At 36.0% G+C, this 16,567-nt stretch overlaps 3 protein-coding genes across 3 annotated transcripts; all 3 read left to right on the top strand.

The window, feature by feature from the left end:
* The first annotated feature begins 368 nt into the window (after positions 1 to 368).
* LOC104819005 (basic 7S globulin 2-like) lies at positions 369 to 1,807 on the top strand. Its single transcript, XM_010548858.2, has one exon. It carries the CDS (start codon positions 435 to 437, stop codon positions 1,674 to 1,676), a length of 1,242 nt encoding a protein of 413 aa, XP_010547160.1. The 5' UTR covers positions 369 to 434; the 3' UTR covers positions 1,677 to 1,807.
* An 8,359-nt stretch (positions 1,808 to 10,166) lies between these two features.
* LOC104820120 (basic 7S globulin 2-like) lies at positions 10,167 to 11,411 on the top strand. Its single transcript, XM_010550494.1, has one exon. The coding sequence runs from the start codon at positions 10,167 to 10,169 to the stop codon at positions 11,409 to 11,411; it is 1,245 nt and encodes a 414-aa protein (XP_010548796.1).
* A 2,949-nt stretch (positions 11,412 to 14,360) lies between these two features.
* LOC104820119 (basic 7S globulin 2-like) lies at positions 14,361 to 15,614 on the top strand. Its single transcript, XM_010550492.1, has one exon. The coding sequence runs from the start codon at positions 14,361 to 14,363 to the stop codon at positions 15,612 to 15,614; it is 1,254 nt and encodes a 417-aa protein (XP_010548794.1).
* The last annotated feature ends 953 nt before the right edge of the window (positions 15,615 to 16,567 follow it).

The following is a 16,567-nucleotide window of genomic DNA, read 5'->3' as shown; positions in this document are numbered from 1 at the left end:
ACATACATTCCTATATATATGGATCAATGATATGTTTTTAAATGAGGAGATATTAACTTGCATAATTTATGAATTATACGAAATTTTGAACCAAAGCTATAGAAAGATGATCAAATGCATAAAATTCAACCCCCCTGAGAAAAAAATATATATATTCGCTGAATTCCCGCAGTATTTGTTATCAATCCCTTGGAATCGAAATGAAAAAAAAAAACTCTAAAGGCGACATATATCTAACAATGTGCCTCGTGATGTTTATAAATGCTATTTAAAATGAAATTAAATGTTGACGCTGTACCATTTTATTGATAATGCAGGCAAGTATACATATATATATACACATTATAATGATCGTTCCGTCTATATAAACACCCGTTTAGATCATCAAAACAGTACTAAACCCTAATTATACAAGACAAGCTTCTCTAAGAAAAATGGAGAAGATTCTCTTTCCTCTGCTCTTCTTCTTTATGGCATTAATAACCACGCAAGAAGCCTCTTCTCAGACCCTCTTTGCTCGTGTCTCCCCACCCTCCAGTCTCCCACTCTTCACCCTAACCCTAAACTCGAACGAGAGCTACTTCGTCGACATCACAGCCCCTCTCTTGGTTCGCCGCTGTGAAGGAAACTCCACCCCACGCGCCACCGTCCCATGCGCCTCCCCGGCCTGCTTCATCTCCCGCCTTTTTCGTCCAGCCCCTTGTCCTCTCCCCAACAACACTTTCGTCCGCGGCCAATGCGCTTGCGTCGCCTCCTCCTTTGACCCTTTTTCCGCCACTTGTGGGACGAACCTTCTCACTACAGAAACCATTGCCGTCTCCTCCACAAACCCTAGAAATCCAACGTTTCTTGTTCCCCAAGTCATCGTCTTATGCGTTCCCACGGTGTTCTTGGGGGGTCTTCCGCCGGGAATTTCCGGCGTTGCGGGCCTTTCCCGGTCACCTCTGTCCACGGCTTCCCAACTGTCCTCTTTGAATCTCGGGTTGTCTAGGAAATTCGCCTTATGTTTGCCTTCTAGCGATAATGCCAACAACAGAGGAGTCGTCTTCTTTGGAAAAGGTCCGTACATGTTGAAATCTGGGGCAAGTCTGGATTCTTCTAGAATCTTGTCCGAAACTCCGCTGATTCTGAACTCCAGGATACCAAACGGGAACTACATCAGCCTTAGGGGCATTTCCGTCAACGGAAAAGATGGCCGGTTCGGTCCGAGCACTTTCGCATTCGATTCAAACGGCGGAGGAGGTACCTTGCTGAGCACGACAACTCAGTACACTACATTAAGAACCGACATTTACAGATTCATTCTCGAAGAGTTCTCCAACGCTACTTCTCAAATACCAAGAGCCGACCCGGTTAGCCCCTTCCGTTTATGCTTCCGGTTAAGTTCAAACAGTCCGGTCCAAAACAGTTTTAACGTTCCTCGTATCGATCTGAAACTGAACAACGGGAGAATCTGGAGCGTGTATGGCGCGAACTCGCTGAAGAAGGTGAGTGATGACGTGGCATGCCTTGCTTTTGTAGATGGGGGCGCTTCGCCGAGTCCAACGGTGGTGATTGGGTCGTACCAGATGGAGAACAACTTGTTGGTTTTCGATTTGGCGAGGTCGGTTTTGGGCTTTAGCTCTTCTCTGTCTTTGTTTAACGCCTCTTGCAGCGATTTTCAAACCGGTTCTTGATCGGTAACCGGTTCTAGACCGACATATCTATATACCGAATAAACCGATGAAATAAGATGTAATAACTTATAAGATATAACTTATAAGCCATTTTAGTTTGAATCTGAAGTATAGCTTCAATATTTATGTTCTTTAACACTTGTTATATATATATGTATGTATGTATGTATGTATGGGGTTTTTTACTCAAATGACCCATTTGGGTCGCAGCTATTTCAGCGTATACCACCGAAAAAAAAACAAAATTTTTTTTTTCAATTTTAACCCACTTTTCGGTTGAAAAAGTCCGAAATACCCTTTTCTTTTTATTTTTTGCGACCTTATTACGACTAATATATAACTGATATACAACTAAAATAAGACAGATGATTTTTTTGCCACTTTTTTTAGAATCAATTGTAACTATATTTAGAATTAATTACGAAGTCGTAATAACGAAGTTGTTTTCGAACGGATAAATATCGTGTATTCATTAAGGGTAATTTCGTCTTTTCAAAAAAAATTAATGTGTTATGTTTTTTGTGGTGTACGTGTGAAATATGTGCGATCCAAGTGGGTCATTTGAGTAAAAAAACCCGTATGTATATATGTATGTTCTTGGGAGCAGAAGAATAATGAAATTTGTGTGATTGCATATATAGTCGAAGCATATATATGTTCTTACTCTTTATTAGAGTATATGGGTTTAACATTTGGTTTAATTTTCGGTTTAGATTGATTTGATTTAGATTTGAGTTTACGTAAATACTTTGAACATTTTGTAATGAATAACACACAAATTATTCCCAAATCTTTTTTTCTATTTCTGAATTCTCTCTAGAATTCAATATGGTATCGGAGTGTGAGTTCCTCGATGGTGTGGAGATTTCGTCTCTTTGATTTCCTTCTTCTTCCCAAATTTGAATCTCTTTTTCTTCACAAAACAGATCTAAATATTCCCTTCGATTCGTCAGATTTGATCTCCATTTTCTTTTCTAGTCTTCATTGATTTCCCTTTAAATTTCTTCTCTGATTTCTCCATGCTTCGCTGCTACACTGATTCCATGGCGGATGCAATTTCTTCCGCAAGTTTGTCGATAAGCATCGGCTCACTCCGTTGCAGAATCGATTCAATAGGTTTATCCAGTTTGGTTCTCAGATCCGCTATCCTCAGTTTCAGATCTGGAGTATCGGTTTAGCATTTGTGTTCGAAGTTTCATGTCCTCTCTCGATCTGCTTGGTGTGTTTTTCTCTTCATCATATCCATTGTCTACTTCAGATTTCTTCGCAGCTTCATCTTCTTGCATCTCAGTCTTCCAGATCTAGATCATTTGCCTCCGACGATTGTTGATCATTTGTTGATGTCGCCCACATTCTCAAGAGTTACGTTGATTGTCATTTTCTCTCTGGTTTGATTTGATTTGTCGGTTGAACTTCAAAGTTTCTCTAATTGATTCTCTTTCCATATCGCCATTCCTCGGTTTCATCTTTCGAGCCGAGTTTCGCTTTTTGATCGATGTATTTCCGATCATGTCTTCATTGTCTTTCCAATCGATGTCCATTCCGATCGTGATTTTTCGATCTTTGTGATGAGTAACACAGCTTGAAAATGCCTCCAAGTCATGAAATGAGCTTCCATGTCTCGAAGAAAATCTCCACCATCAAGATCAGAGAATCAACCAAAATCTGTGGAAGAGACATAACCAACCACAGGTACAAAGACCTTCAGTAATAAAATCACAGCAACACCAACAAAGAAACTGATGAATCCATGAAGAACAAATATGAGAATTTGATAAAGAAGAGAGACAAAGAAGAAGCTCAAACATAAAATTTTTCCAAAAGAACATTCATATTATGCCAATGAAGCATTCTTCTTGCCATGGAGACGCTCTCTCGAGCCGTGGAGGCTCACTTCATATTGTAGAGGTCATTTTTCGAGCCGTGGAGACTTATCCGAGGATCGATCTATCATTGATATATTTTTCGGTTTGATTGTGATATTCATGCTTCTTTTCCAATGGTGCATAGTTATTTGATTCGATTAGCTTGGTTCTAATGGTTCATTTGTGTTTGTACCACTTTCATCTTATAGGAGAGTATTAGAGAATATCGGTTTAGATTTGAGTTTGCGTAAATACTTTGTATGAACATTTTGTAATGAATAAGATAAAAATTGTTCCCAAATTTCTTTTTCATTTCTAAATTCTCTTTAGAATTCAATACTTTTGCACATTTCTAATAATTATAAATCCATGTTTTATATTATAAATATATATATATATATATATATATATGTATCTTAATTTTGCAATTTTAAATGATGGATGGAGCCTCCTATCTTTTCTATCTTTTATGTTCTTAATTTTGGAAAACTAAGTTCTCGATGGTGACGACACTCAAATTAAAATTATCCCAACATATTATCTAATGGTACTGTTTAATTAATTGGCGTTGGGTGAAATATATTATAGAAAATTAATATTCCTAAGCAAACCAATTATTTACTTACACGCAACAACTATATATATACATACATACATACTATATATGCAATCTTAATTTGATTGTTGTAACTCCGATGCACAACTTGATTTTTCCCATCGATACAGCTAGTTAGATTAATTTGTATTCGTATAAGCTTTTATCTGTACATATTTATGAATATATATATATATATGCATTGATGGATTATGGTTTAGATTTGGACGAGATCAGGGTAATATTACAAATAAAGTATTTATGGATTAGGGTTTAGATTTTTATTTTCTAAATTCGATTCAGTAGCTCCCCAAATATATAGATTTTGTAATTATATCTTTAATTTTGCATCGATATCTAACGAATTATTATTAGATTTATTTATTAATTAAATTAATATCAAATTTATTTATAAAATTATCATCAAATTTATTTATTTACAAATTTTCAAGCTTATTTATAAAATTCTCAATCAATCTATTTTATTTACGAAATTATCATTTTTTTTATACAAAGAATTGATATCAAACTCTTTATATCTCGGTTGAAAGACCACAATATTGTACGTTAACTTTTGGTTTAAGCCGTTGTGATTGTTGTACTGAAGAATAACATTAATTTTTCACTACTGTAATTAAATATAGCTTATTTGTTTGATATTTTTATTTTTTGCTAAAACTGAAATTTATAAATTAAAATAATCTCAATCAATGTCTATGGTATATAGTTAAAATTATGGTTAGAGATAATAAAATTATTTTTATTATAATGGATCAAAGTTTAATTTTTGTTATTAAGGAGACGATTTAATTAATCTCAATTGTCTAAATTATGAGAGATATCAAAAGATCCGTTAGAATTTTGGTTTGATTTGTGAATAATTTTTATTCATTTTAAAATTTACAATAGTTTATTTATATATAGATAACCATTTTTTATTTAGTATTTATTAATTTAAATTATGCGGTATTATTAATAATATTTAAGATTAACAAATTAATTAAATATTTAACAATTATTTTACTAAAATATAGTTTTAATGGATGAGATATTTATGAATATACATATGCAGTAAAATAGAAATTATTTTTTATCGATCAAAATCGAATTTTTTATACAAAAATTGAGTATTCATTTTTAGATAGAATAATATATCTCGAAAAAAAAAGTAGGTTACTAGAAAGAACAAAACACACTTTAATAATATTAAATTTATTACTAAAAAAGGGTTAGCTCGAGCTTTTATTTTGGTTCGACGTGTGACCCAAATTGCCAAGCGGGCCCACAGAAAAGTTGAAACTTCAGGCATCGATAGGGCAAAATTGCAAAAATAACCCAACTTGTCGATTTGGACTTCACGACATGACCCTCTAGGTTTAGGGTTTTAAAAAAAAATCTAAAATGATAAAAAGACTAATTTGCCCTTAAAATATTGAATACGTGGCAACTCAATGGAAAGCAGGAAACGACAACAACTCTCTGTGTTTCCAAATTTTCAAACAAACAACGGACGAACGTCTTCTCCTCTCATCCGGTTTCTTTCTTCAATCGCGCAAATCTCTCGGGTTCTTCTTACAAAATCGTCTTCTGTCGGCACAAATGGCTTCATCTTTGGCTTCTCCTTCGGTTACTGCTTCGGTTTCTACTTCAGAAGATCTACAGGTATGGTACACTCACCGAAAAAATTGATTGCGTCGTTCGTCCTCTCTTTGTCTTTGTGTTTATGTGTTTGTTTCGGGTTTAAACTCCAATAGAGTAATGTTCGAGTCGTTTGGGTTAGAAAAATTAGGGTTTTAGGTGAAAAATAGAGATTTTCAGAAAGATAGTTAATGAAAGTCGAATTTTTTGGTCAGACGGTTATATTACTCGAATTAGTCAGACCCATGAAATGGGTAGACCAATGAAATGGTCAGACCAGTGAAATGGTCAGACCCGTGCAGTGGAGAAACCAGTGAAGTGGTCAGACCCTTGAAATGGTCAGACCCGTGAAGTGGACAGACCAGTGAAGTGGTCAGACCCGTGAAATGGTCAGACCCGTAAAGTGGGCAGACCAGTGAAGTCTGGTTAGACCCGTGAAATGGTCAGACTCGTGAAGTGGGTAGACCAGTGAAGTGGTCAGACCCGTGATGTGGTCAGACGAGCGAAATGGTCAGACCGGTTAAATGTCAGACCCGTGAAGTGGTCATACTTCACTGGTATGACCAGATTTATTGTAATCATAGTCTGTTTCGTAATTGTAATATAATAAAACTGATCATGAGAGTTAATCTAATTGTTGCAGGTCCCTTTTGTGTACGCTTTCAAGGATATTCAACACCGTGCATTAAGGTTGGAAGGAGAGGAAAAATGGAAAGAGTTACTTTGACATCAAAAAAAGATGTTCAGTTCATATTGCTACTACCGATTTCAACTAGAGAAATCGATCATACGAGATGATTATTACGATGTTAACACTTTCAAATCGAAGAAAGAGATTAGCAATAATTGTATTGTTTTAAACAGTGATTTGGTGGACATGGTCGAAAGTCTGGACTTCTGTGAAGGGTTTCCCTGGAGAAGATACACCTTCGTTAAGATTAGCGATCAGATTCGGAAATTGTATAATGAATTGGTTTGTATATTGCAGTTTCTTCCTTTCGAATGCATCGAAAGTTTAGGCGCAAATGGATGGTATATTGATGTTGAAGGTATCGATCCGACTTGTCCTAGGATGTGCAAGAAATGCATCAAACCGGATCTTTTTATACATATGCAAAGGTGTATAAACAGATTGGCGATACCTCAAAGATACATATTAATTTGGTGATTTCTTTTATAGTGTCACCAGTTGGATTGGTCTGACTAATTGAATTGGTCTGACAAATTGAATTGGTCTGACCAGTTTGTGATTAGTATGACCAATTTGTAATTGGTCATACCTGTCATAATGTAGTCACACGAGCCATTTTTTCAGGGATTTCGAAGTGTTCTTCAAATATATAGCAATGAAGGTGTTAGCATACCATGGTCAGATGGTCAGACCTATTCGAAATTGCGAGATTCATCGGTTTGAAAGTGTTAACATCGTAATAATCATCTCGTATGATCGATTTCTCTAGTTGAAATCGGTCGTAGCAATATGGACTGAACATCTTTTTTTTTTATGTCAAAGTAACTCTTTCCAAAGAAGACTTAAACTACTAGTAGTGTTTGTATAACACATTGGACACAATTGACTTATGTTGGTAGATTTTTTTTCTCCACACAAAATTAGAACTCCAAAACGATGAAAAAATATTCTTATATCCCTTATACAACTTTTCTAATCGTTTGAATTTAATTTAGGTCTTTTTTTCGTACCCGAATGGTCAGACGGTCAGACGGTCATATGGTCATACTATGGTCAGACGGTCAGACCTATTTGAAATTGCGAGATTCATCGATTTGAAAGTGTTAACATCGTAATAATCATCTCGTATGATCGATTTCTCTAGTTGAAATCGGTAGTAGCAATATGAACTGAACATCTTTTTTTGATGTCAAAGTAACTCTTTCCAAAGAAGACCTAAACTAGTAGTAGTGTTTGTGCAACACATTGGACACAATTGACTTATGTTGGTAGATTTTTTTTCTCCACACGAAATTAGAATTCCAACACGATGAAAAAGTATTCTTATAACCTTTATACAACTTTTTTAATCCTTTAAATTTAATTTAGGTCTTTTTTTCGTACCCGAATGGTCAGACGGTCAGACGGTCATATGGTCATACTATGGTTAGACGGTCAGACCTATTCGAAATTGCGAGATTCATCGGTTTGAAAGTGTTAACATCGTAATAATCATCTCGTATGATCGATTTCTCTAGTTGAAATCGGTCGTAGCAATATGGATTGAGCATCTTTTTTTGATATCAAAGTAACTCTTTCCAAAGAAGACCTAAACTATTAGTAGTGTTTGTGTAACACATTGGACACAATTGACTTATGTTGGTAGATTTGTTTTCTCCACACGAAATTAGAACTCCAAAACGATGAAAAAGTATTCTTATAACCCTTATACAACTTTTCTAATCGTTTGAATTTAATTTAGGTCTTTTTTTTCGTACCCGAATGGTCAGACGATCAGACGGTCATATGGTCATACCATGGTCAGACGGTCAGACCTATTCGAAATTGCGAGATTCATCGGTTTGAAAGAGTACATTAAACCCACATAATCATATGATAATATGGTCAAAGTAGAGATATCAAATACAAATACGGAAATACGAATTTAAAAGTACATTACACCTACATAATCAAACTCGTTTACCAAAATCGTCGAGACGGTCATATTCTGGTCAAACCAGTCATACCAAATACAAATCGAAATACATTCCACCCGCATGATCTTATGACAATGATATGTTGGCTGAACCTATCGAACATGTATTCTTCTTTCCTTCCCATTCATATGCTCCGATCGATTTTACTACCCACTTGCCATCAGATTTATAATAAATAATCATCATCCTCTCATTAGTTGCATCCATTATACCTGTATAAAATAACACAAAATGTGATAAAATGATACACTTGAAAAATGTCACAGGTTTGATGAGTATGACCATTTTGACCAATTTCACGAATATGACCAGTTTGACCAATTTTGACAAGTATGACCAGTTAGGAGTATGACCAGTCTCACCATTTCGACATGTATATGTTACCAGTTTTCTGAATTCTCCCATTTTAACGAATTTCACAAATATAATGATTTCAACCAGTTTGAATAACATATTCATATATATGTCATTTTTGTATATGTCATTTTTGTTTCAAACATATTTATATGGATTAAATATAAAAATGATAAAATAATAAATCACAAATGTCCAAACTTAATAACAAAATTTAGAAACAATACTTACCTTTTATTCAGATTTATGTTGAATCGATTAAATGCCCAAGCTTAATGTTGTTTTTTCGCAACAAATTAGCTAAAAAAAGAGTAGAGATGAAGAGAGTGTGAAGACTATTGAACGAGAGAGAAGAGAAAGCGGACGAGGAGAGAGAGAGGAGGAAGAGGAGAGAGAGTTGAAATTTATTTTTTAAAATTTAATAATAAATAAAAAATGAAGGGTATTTTTAGAAGTATATTATTACAAGGTTATCACATGATGTTGTCTTTTTTTTTTCCAAAGTGAGGGTTATCACGTGAAGTAAAAATGACATTTAAAGTCATTTTTGTAAATCCCCCCATCGATAGACCTAGCTCATGTCTCATCCTCAAAAGAGCAAAAAACCTCATTATTGTATATCTATATATATACATCATGTATATGCGGACCTAGTAAAACTTTTAGCGGGGACAAATTTTATTTTTCATATGATAAACATAATTTTCTTATGGGGGGCATTTACTAAATTTGGTTAACCCTCATTATTTTGTTTTTTTTTTTAACTAAAAGTTAGATATGCATTGAAATAATCTCAATGGATGTTATGGTACTCGGGCAAAAAAAAATTTATTAAAGAGAATAAAGCATTTTTTTATTATAATAAATCAATTTTTAACTTTTTTTATTAAAAGAGCAATTTAATTAATTTCGATTTTGTAAATGATCACAGACTATTTCTAATTTGAGATCCACTTTGACAGATAACTAATTCTCATTTGTTATATAATTTATTTTAAGCACAACAAACATAAGTATGTTTATTTATAGGTAGATAAACATTTTTTTTGCCATTTAGTTTTCATTATTATTTTTACTTATTTAATATTTTTAATAGTATATTCAGGTACCACATTCATTGTTTTTAATCACTGGGAATCGAAATGAAAACACCTCTAAAGGCAAACATATACCTAATAATATTTTACCCAAAAAAAAAACATATATCTAATAATGTGTACAGATGCCATGCAAAATGAAATTGAATGTTGACGTCATACATATACACACACACTATGATCATTCCGTCTATATAAACACCCGTCTAGATCTTCAAATCAAACCCATCAAAACGCCAAACCCTAATTACAAGAAGCGTCTCTAAGGAAATTAATGGAGAAGATTCTCTTTCCTCTGTTCTTGTTCTTCGTGGCATTGACCATTCAAGAAGCTCGTTCTCAACAATCAAGCGGCCTCTTTGCTCGTATCTCCCCATCCACTAATCCCCCACTCTTCACCCTAACCCTAAACTCGGACGAGAAGTACTTCGTCGATATCAATTCCCCTCTCTTGGTTCGCCGCTGTGAAAGCGAGTCCACCCCACGCGCCATCGTGCCATGCGACTCCTCCGCCTGTCCCCTCTCCCGCAGTTTCCGTCCAGCCCCTTGTCCTGTCCCCAACAACACTTATGTCCGCGGCCAGTGCGCTTGCGTCGCCTCCTCCTTCGACCCGTTTACCGATGCTTGTGGGAGGAACATACTCACTACAGAAACCATTGCTATCTCCTCCACAAACCCTAGAAAACCCACCTATCTTGTTCCCCAAGTAATCGTCCTATGTGTTCCCACGGTGTTCTTGCCGGATCTTCCGCCGGGGATTTCCGGTGTCGCTGGCCTTTCCCGGTCGCCTCTCTCCATGGGGTACCAACTGGCCTCTTCGACTTCTGGGTTGTCCAGGATATTCGGTCTGTGTTTGCCTTCTACCGATAACCCTGGCAACAGAGGTGGCCTCGTCTTTAGAAACGATCCGTATCTGTTGAAATCTGGGACAATTCTGGGTTCTAGGATAACCACGTCGGAGACTCCGTTGATTCTGAACGAAAAAATCCCAAACGGTAACTACATCAGCCTCAGAGACATTTCCGTCAACGGGAGAGATGGCTGGTTCGGTCCGAGCACTTTCGCATTCGATTCTGCCGGCAGAGGAGGTACCTTGCTCAGCACGACAACTCAGTACACTACGATGAGAACCGACATTTACAGATTCCTTCTCGGAGAGTTCTCCAGAGCGACTTCTCAAATACCAAGAGCCGGCCTGGTTAGCCCCTTCGGTTTATGCCTCCGGCTAAGATCAAGCAGTCCGGTTAACGTTCCTCGGATCGATCTAAAGCTGGACAACGGGAAAATCTGGAGCGTGTATGGCGCGAACTCGTTGAAGAAGGTGAGTGATGACGTGTCATGCCTGGCTTTCGTAGACGGGGGCGCTTCGCCGAGTCAAGCGGTGGTGATTGGGTCGTACCAGATGGAGAACAACTTGTTGGTTTTCGATCTGGAGGGGTCGACTTTGAAGTTTAGCTCGTCTCTGTCTTTGTTTAACACCTCTTGCAATGTTTTTCAAACCGGTTCTTCATCAATGTAACCGGTTCTTGACCGACATATCTATGTATCGAATAAGCCGGTCAAACCAGATGTAATAACTTTTAAGCCGTTTCGGTATGAATCTGAAGTATGGCTTCAATATTTATGTTCTTTAATACTTGTTACATGGACTCCTATAAGTGTATGTATGTATGTATGTATGTATGTATGTATGTATGTATGTATGTATGTATGTATGTATGTATGTATGTATGTATGTATGTATGTATGTATGTATGTATGTATGTATGTATGTATGTATGTATGTATGTATGTATGTATGTATGTATGTATGTATGTATGTATGTATGTATGTATGTGGGTGCAGAAGAATAATAAAATTTGTGTGATTGCATATATAGTCGAAGCATATATGTTCTTACAATTGCAAATTTTAAATATATATATATATATATATATATATATATTCATATTTTATATTATAAATATATTTTTATCTTAATTTTCGCAATTTTAAAAGATGGATGGAGCCTCCTATCCTTTTTTTCTTTTATATTTTTAATTTTGGAAAATTAAGGTCATGATGATGATGGTGACACTCAAATTAAAATTATCCCAACATATTTATCTAAGGCTAATGTTGAACTAATTGGCATATGATCAAGTATATTATAGAAAAATAATATTTTTTTATGAAAGAAAATTAATATTCCCAAAGCAACCCAATTATATATTTACTTACACGCGCAACAAACATATATATATACTACATATGTATTGCTTAATTTGAATGCTGTAAGTCAACTTGATTTTTGCCATCGATATAGCTAGGTAGATTAATGTGTATTCGACAAAACCCCCAACAACGAAGGCGCCATTTTCTTCGGAGGCGGTCCATACACTATCGTGACACGTGATGACGTCATCGACGCCATGCATGCAGTGGCTCCGTTGGTAAAGAACCCTAAAAGAGGGAATAATTACTGTTCCGTGCCAAGGGCAATTTTGTGGACCGTCGTCGGGACAACATGCAGATCGAAGCTTCGGGACGAATAAGAGAGTTAAGACCAAGCCCGAATCCAAACCGCAACTTACGTATTAGGGCATTTTGGTCAATTGAGCTGCAGACCCTTGTTTTTTCTGAGATCCATGCAACAACTCTCCGTGGCATATTTTGATTATGGGCTTACCAAAACCCTACCCCGAAAATTATAGTATTTAACCAATTCATACGGGTTTCGGATAAATGAAAATAAAGTGTTCTTATGTCCGGCTTTTGTTTTTTAAAATCCGGTTATCACCATCAATCCAAATAGATGATAATTTGGCAATTACCTTTTGTTTTTACGAAATTAATTGTTATATTAATATCCAATCTCTATACGAAATTTCCATCGAATCTATTCATTTACGAAATTGCCATATATAATCCTATCTTACAAAAGTTTTTCAATTAAATTTTGTTTACAAACTAAAAACGCGAAACTAATATAACCAACCTGCCCATATTGTGTTCGCTGGCATTACCGACCGACCACGGTATTGGAAGTTTCTGGTTTTAGCCATTGTGGTTGTGGATGATGTACGGAAGAATGATTATATACATTTTTCAATTATTGTAATTAGCTGCAACTTATCACCGAATACTTTAATTTATCATATGACAAGTTGATAGAGGGAGAACGGTTTTCGTCGTGATGATCACTGGGGCTTGATAACTTTCGTTACATTTAATATTTTTTTTAATAAAAAGTTGGAAAAAGAATAACAATATTATATAATATAAATAATAACCCAAAGTAGGGAAGAGACCGTCGGTAAGAGAAATATGGTACGATTACTGAATTTTAATAATCTACGAAGCAACGTGAAACACGGATCTAGGATTGACTTTGTCTTTTTGTTCGGACACAATTATTGGTTAATTTGAGATTTTTAATTAATATACATGATGTAAAACTTCGTTCTGATTAAAGGGTATCCAGATTTGTTAGTGAAAATAGCGCGCGCACACAAAAAAAAAAGTTGTTTTAGATATTTAATATGTAAATTCTCATTTTATCCAAAAAAATCAATTATAATTTAACTATTTAATATCATATCTAAAAAAATCATAACAAAAATCAATAAAATTTGCATGGAACCCCTCAAAAAAATTGAAATAATTTTGTCTGATATATTAACACATAAATATAGGAACAAACAAAATTGAGAAATTTTAAAATTTAGATTGCGTATGGTCATTTTTTTTGTTTTGCTAAAATCAAAATTTGGATATGAATTGAAATGAGTTTAATGGATGTCCATGGTACACGTAGATAGTTTAAAAAAAAAAAAAAAGGTTAGAGTGAAAATCGGTTGAAGTGTTTCACTTATTCTAACCCATATGATTATTTATATGTAGATGCGAATCGCATCTTTAACATTAGATTAATTGAAAAAAGATTTGTTTGAGCTTTTAATTTTGGTCAAAAGCGTGATTGTAAATCAGCCACATCAGCCCACCGGAAAGTTGAAATTTGAAGCCCCTATAAAAAAAATCCATTATGTACGGACGGACCAATTATATAATTTGAAACAGGGTGACATTCGCTTGCAGGATTCGTAAATTATACGAATGTATTGAAGCAAGTTGCTAGAGAATATGATCAACTCTCACGTAGCAATATCCACCGAATTCACAAAATCATTGTTTTTAATCCCTCGGTATTGGAATTTAAACAACAATAAAATCCTATATATATATCCAACGATGTGCCTATGCTTATAGATGTTATACAAAACGAATTTGAATGTCGCCACCCTAGTTGGCAAAGATCTTTTCTCAAAACAGCTTACCATTTGCTTGATTATGCACGCAAGTATATACACACTATGATCATTCCGTCTATATAAACACTCGCATATAGCCGTTTAGATCATCATCAAAACACTAAACCCAAATTACAAAAAGCTTCTTCTCGAAAACAAAAAAAAGAGACTAAGAGAAATGGATAAGACTATCTTTCCTCTATTCTTCTTCTTCTTCGTTTTGACATCAACCATTCAAGAAGCTTGTTCTCAACCTTCAAGAGCCCTCTTTGCCCCTATCTCCCCATTCACCATTCTCCCGCTCTTCACCCTAACCCTAAACTCAGACGAGAAGTACTTCGTCGATATCAATGCCCCTCTCTTGGTTCGTCGCTGTGAAGGCGAGTCCACAGCACGCGCCACCGTGCCATGCGCCTCCTCCGCCTGTCTTCTCTCCCGCACTTTTCGTCCAGCTCCTTGTTCTATCCCTAACAACACTTTCACCGGCCGCCAATGCGCTTGCATGGCCTCCTCCTTCGACCCGTTTTCCGCCACTTGTGGGACGAACCAACTCACCAGAGAAAACATTGCCGTCTCCTCCACAAACCCTAGAAAACCCACCTTTCTTGTTCCCCGAGTCATCGCTCTGTGCGTTCCCACGGTGTTCTTGGGGGGTCTTCCGCCGGGGATTTTCGGGGTCGCCGGCCTTTCCCGGTCTCCCCTCTCCGCTGCGTACCAACTGGCCTCTTCAAATCTTGGGTTATCCAAGAAATTTGCCTTGTGTTTGCCTTCTAGCGATAATGCCGACAACAGAGGAGTCGTCTTCTTTGGAAACGGACCGTACATGTTGAAATCCGGGAAAAATCTAGATTCTACCAGAATCTTGTCGGAAACTCCGTTGATTCGGAACAACAAAATTCCAAACGGGAACTACATCAGTCTCAGGGGCATTTGCGTCAACGGACAAGACGGTGGGTTCGGTCCGAGCGCTTTCGCGTTCGATTCTACAGGCGGGGGAGGTACCTTGCTCAGCACGACAACTCAATACACTACGATGAGAACCGACCTTTACAGTTTCCTTCTCAACGAATTCTCCAACGCTACTTCTCAAATACCAAGAGCCGACCCGGTTAGCCCCTTCGGTTTATGCCTCCGGTTAAGCTCAAACAGTCCGGTTCAAAACGGTTTTAACGCACCTCGTATCGATCTGAAACTGAACAACGGGAGAATCTGGAGCGTGTATGGCGCGAACTCGATGAAGAAGGTGAGTGATGACGTGTCATGCCTGGCGTTCGTAGACGGGGGCGCCTCGCCGCGTCAAACGGTGGTGATTGGGTCGTACCAGATGGAGAACAACTTGATGGTTTTCGATTTGGCGAGGTCGGTTTTGGGCTTTAGCTCTTCTCTGTCTTTGGTTAGCGCCTCTTGCAGTGATTTTCAAACCGGTTCTTGATCGATAACCGGTTCTTGACCGACATCTATATACCGAATAAACCGGTCAAACCAGATGTGGTAAATAACTTCGTCGTCGTTTTAGTTTGAAGCTTAAGTATAGCTTCGATATTTGTCTTCTTTAACACTTGTTTTATATATGGACCTCCTGTAAGTGTGTATATATAATATATGTATACGTTGTATGTGTGTTTTTGGGTGCAGAATAATAAGGAAATTTGTGTGATTGCATATATGTAGCCGAAGCATATGCGTATTTACTGTTACAAAATTTAAATATATGCAAATTCAGATTTAATATTATAAATATATCTTTACCGTAATTTAAACAATTTTTTAAATGATGGATGGATCAGCCCTCCAAACTCTTTTTATCTTTTCGACTTTTGGAAAATTAAGGTCATGATGAAGACACTCAAATTAAAATTTTCTCCAACATATTTATCTAATATGAATGTTTAATAAATTGGCGTTGGATCAAATGTATTATAGCAAATCAATATTCTATACTAACTCGATTATTTACTTACACGCAACGACTATAGGGGACGACTGGTTGCACCGCCGCTACCCGCAAACAGAGTGGTTGCGATTTCCGGCAATTGCAGGCGATTGAAAAACTGACTGGTTGAACCGCAATCACCCACAACCACAACCAAATTTGTGTTTTCTAATCGCAGCTTCTAACTTGCGTTTTGGTAGCGGTTTCTGACGTTTTGACAAAAAAAACTAAAATATACTCATTAAAAATTATATAAAATTCATATATATATATATATATATATATACTTATGATTATTTTGTTTAGTGTTATGATTTGATATTATTTTTTAGTATTATATTTTAATAAAAAAATATATAATAGTATACTTTTTAGATTTAATAATGATTATTTTTAATAATTTTTATAATAAAATTATTTTTTTACTTAAAAATAAATTAAATTGATAATAT

This window comes from Tarenaya hassleriana, unplaced genomic scaffold (assembly GCF_000463585.1).
Source record: "Tarenaya hassleriana unplaced genomic scaffold, ASM46358v1 Cleome3, whole genome shotgun sequence".
Lineage (NCBI taxonomy): Eukaryota > Viridiplantae > Streptophyta > Magnoliopsida > Brassicales > Cleomaceae > Tarenaya > Tarenaya hassleriana.
This window is presented reverse-complemented; position numbering and strand designations above follow the sequence as displayed.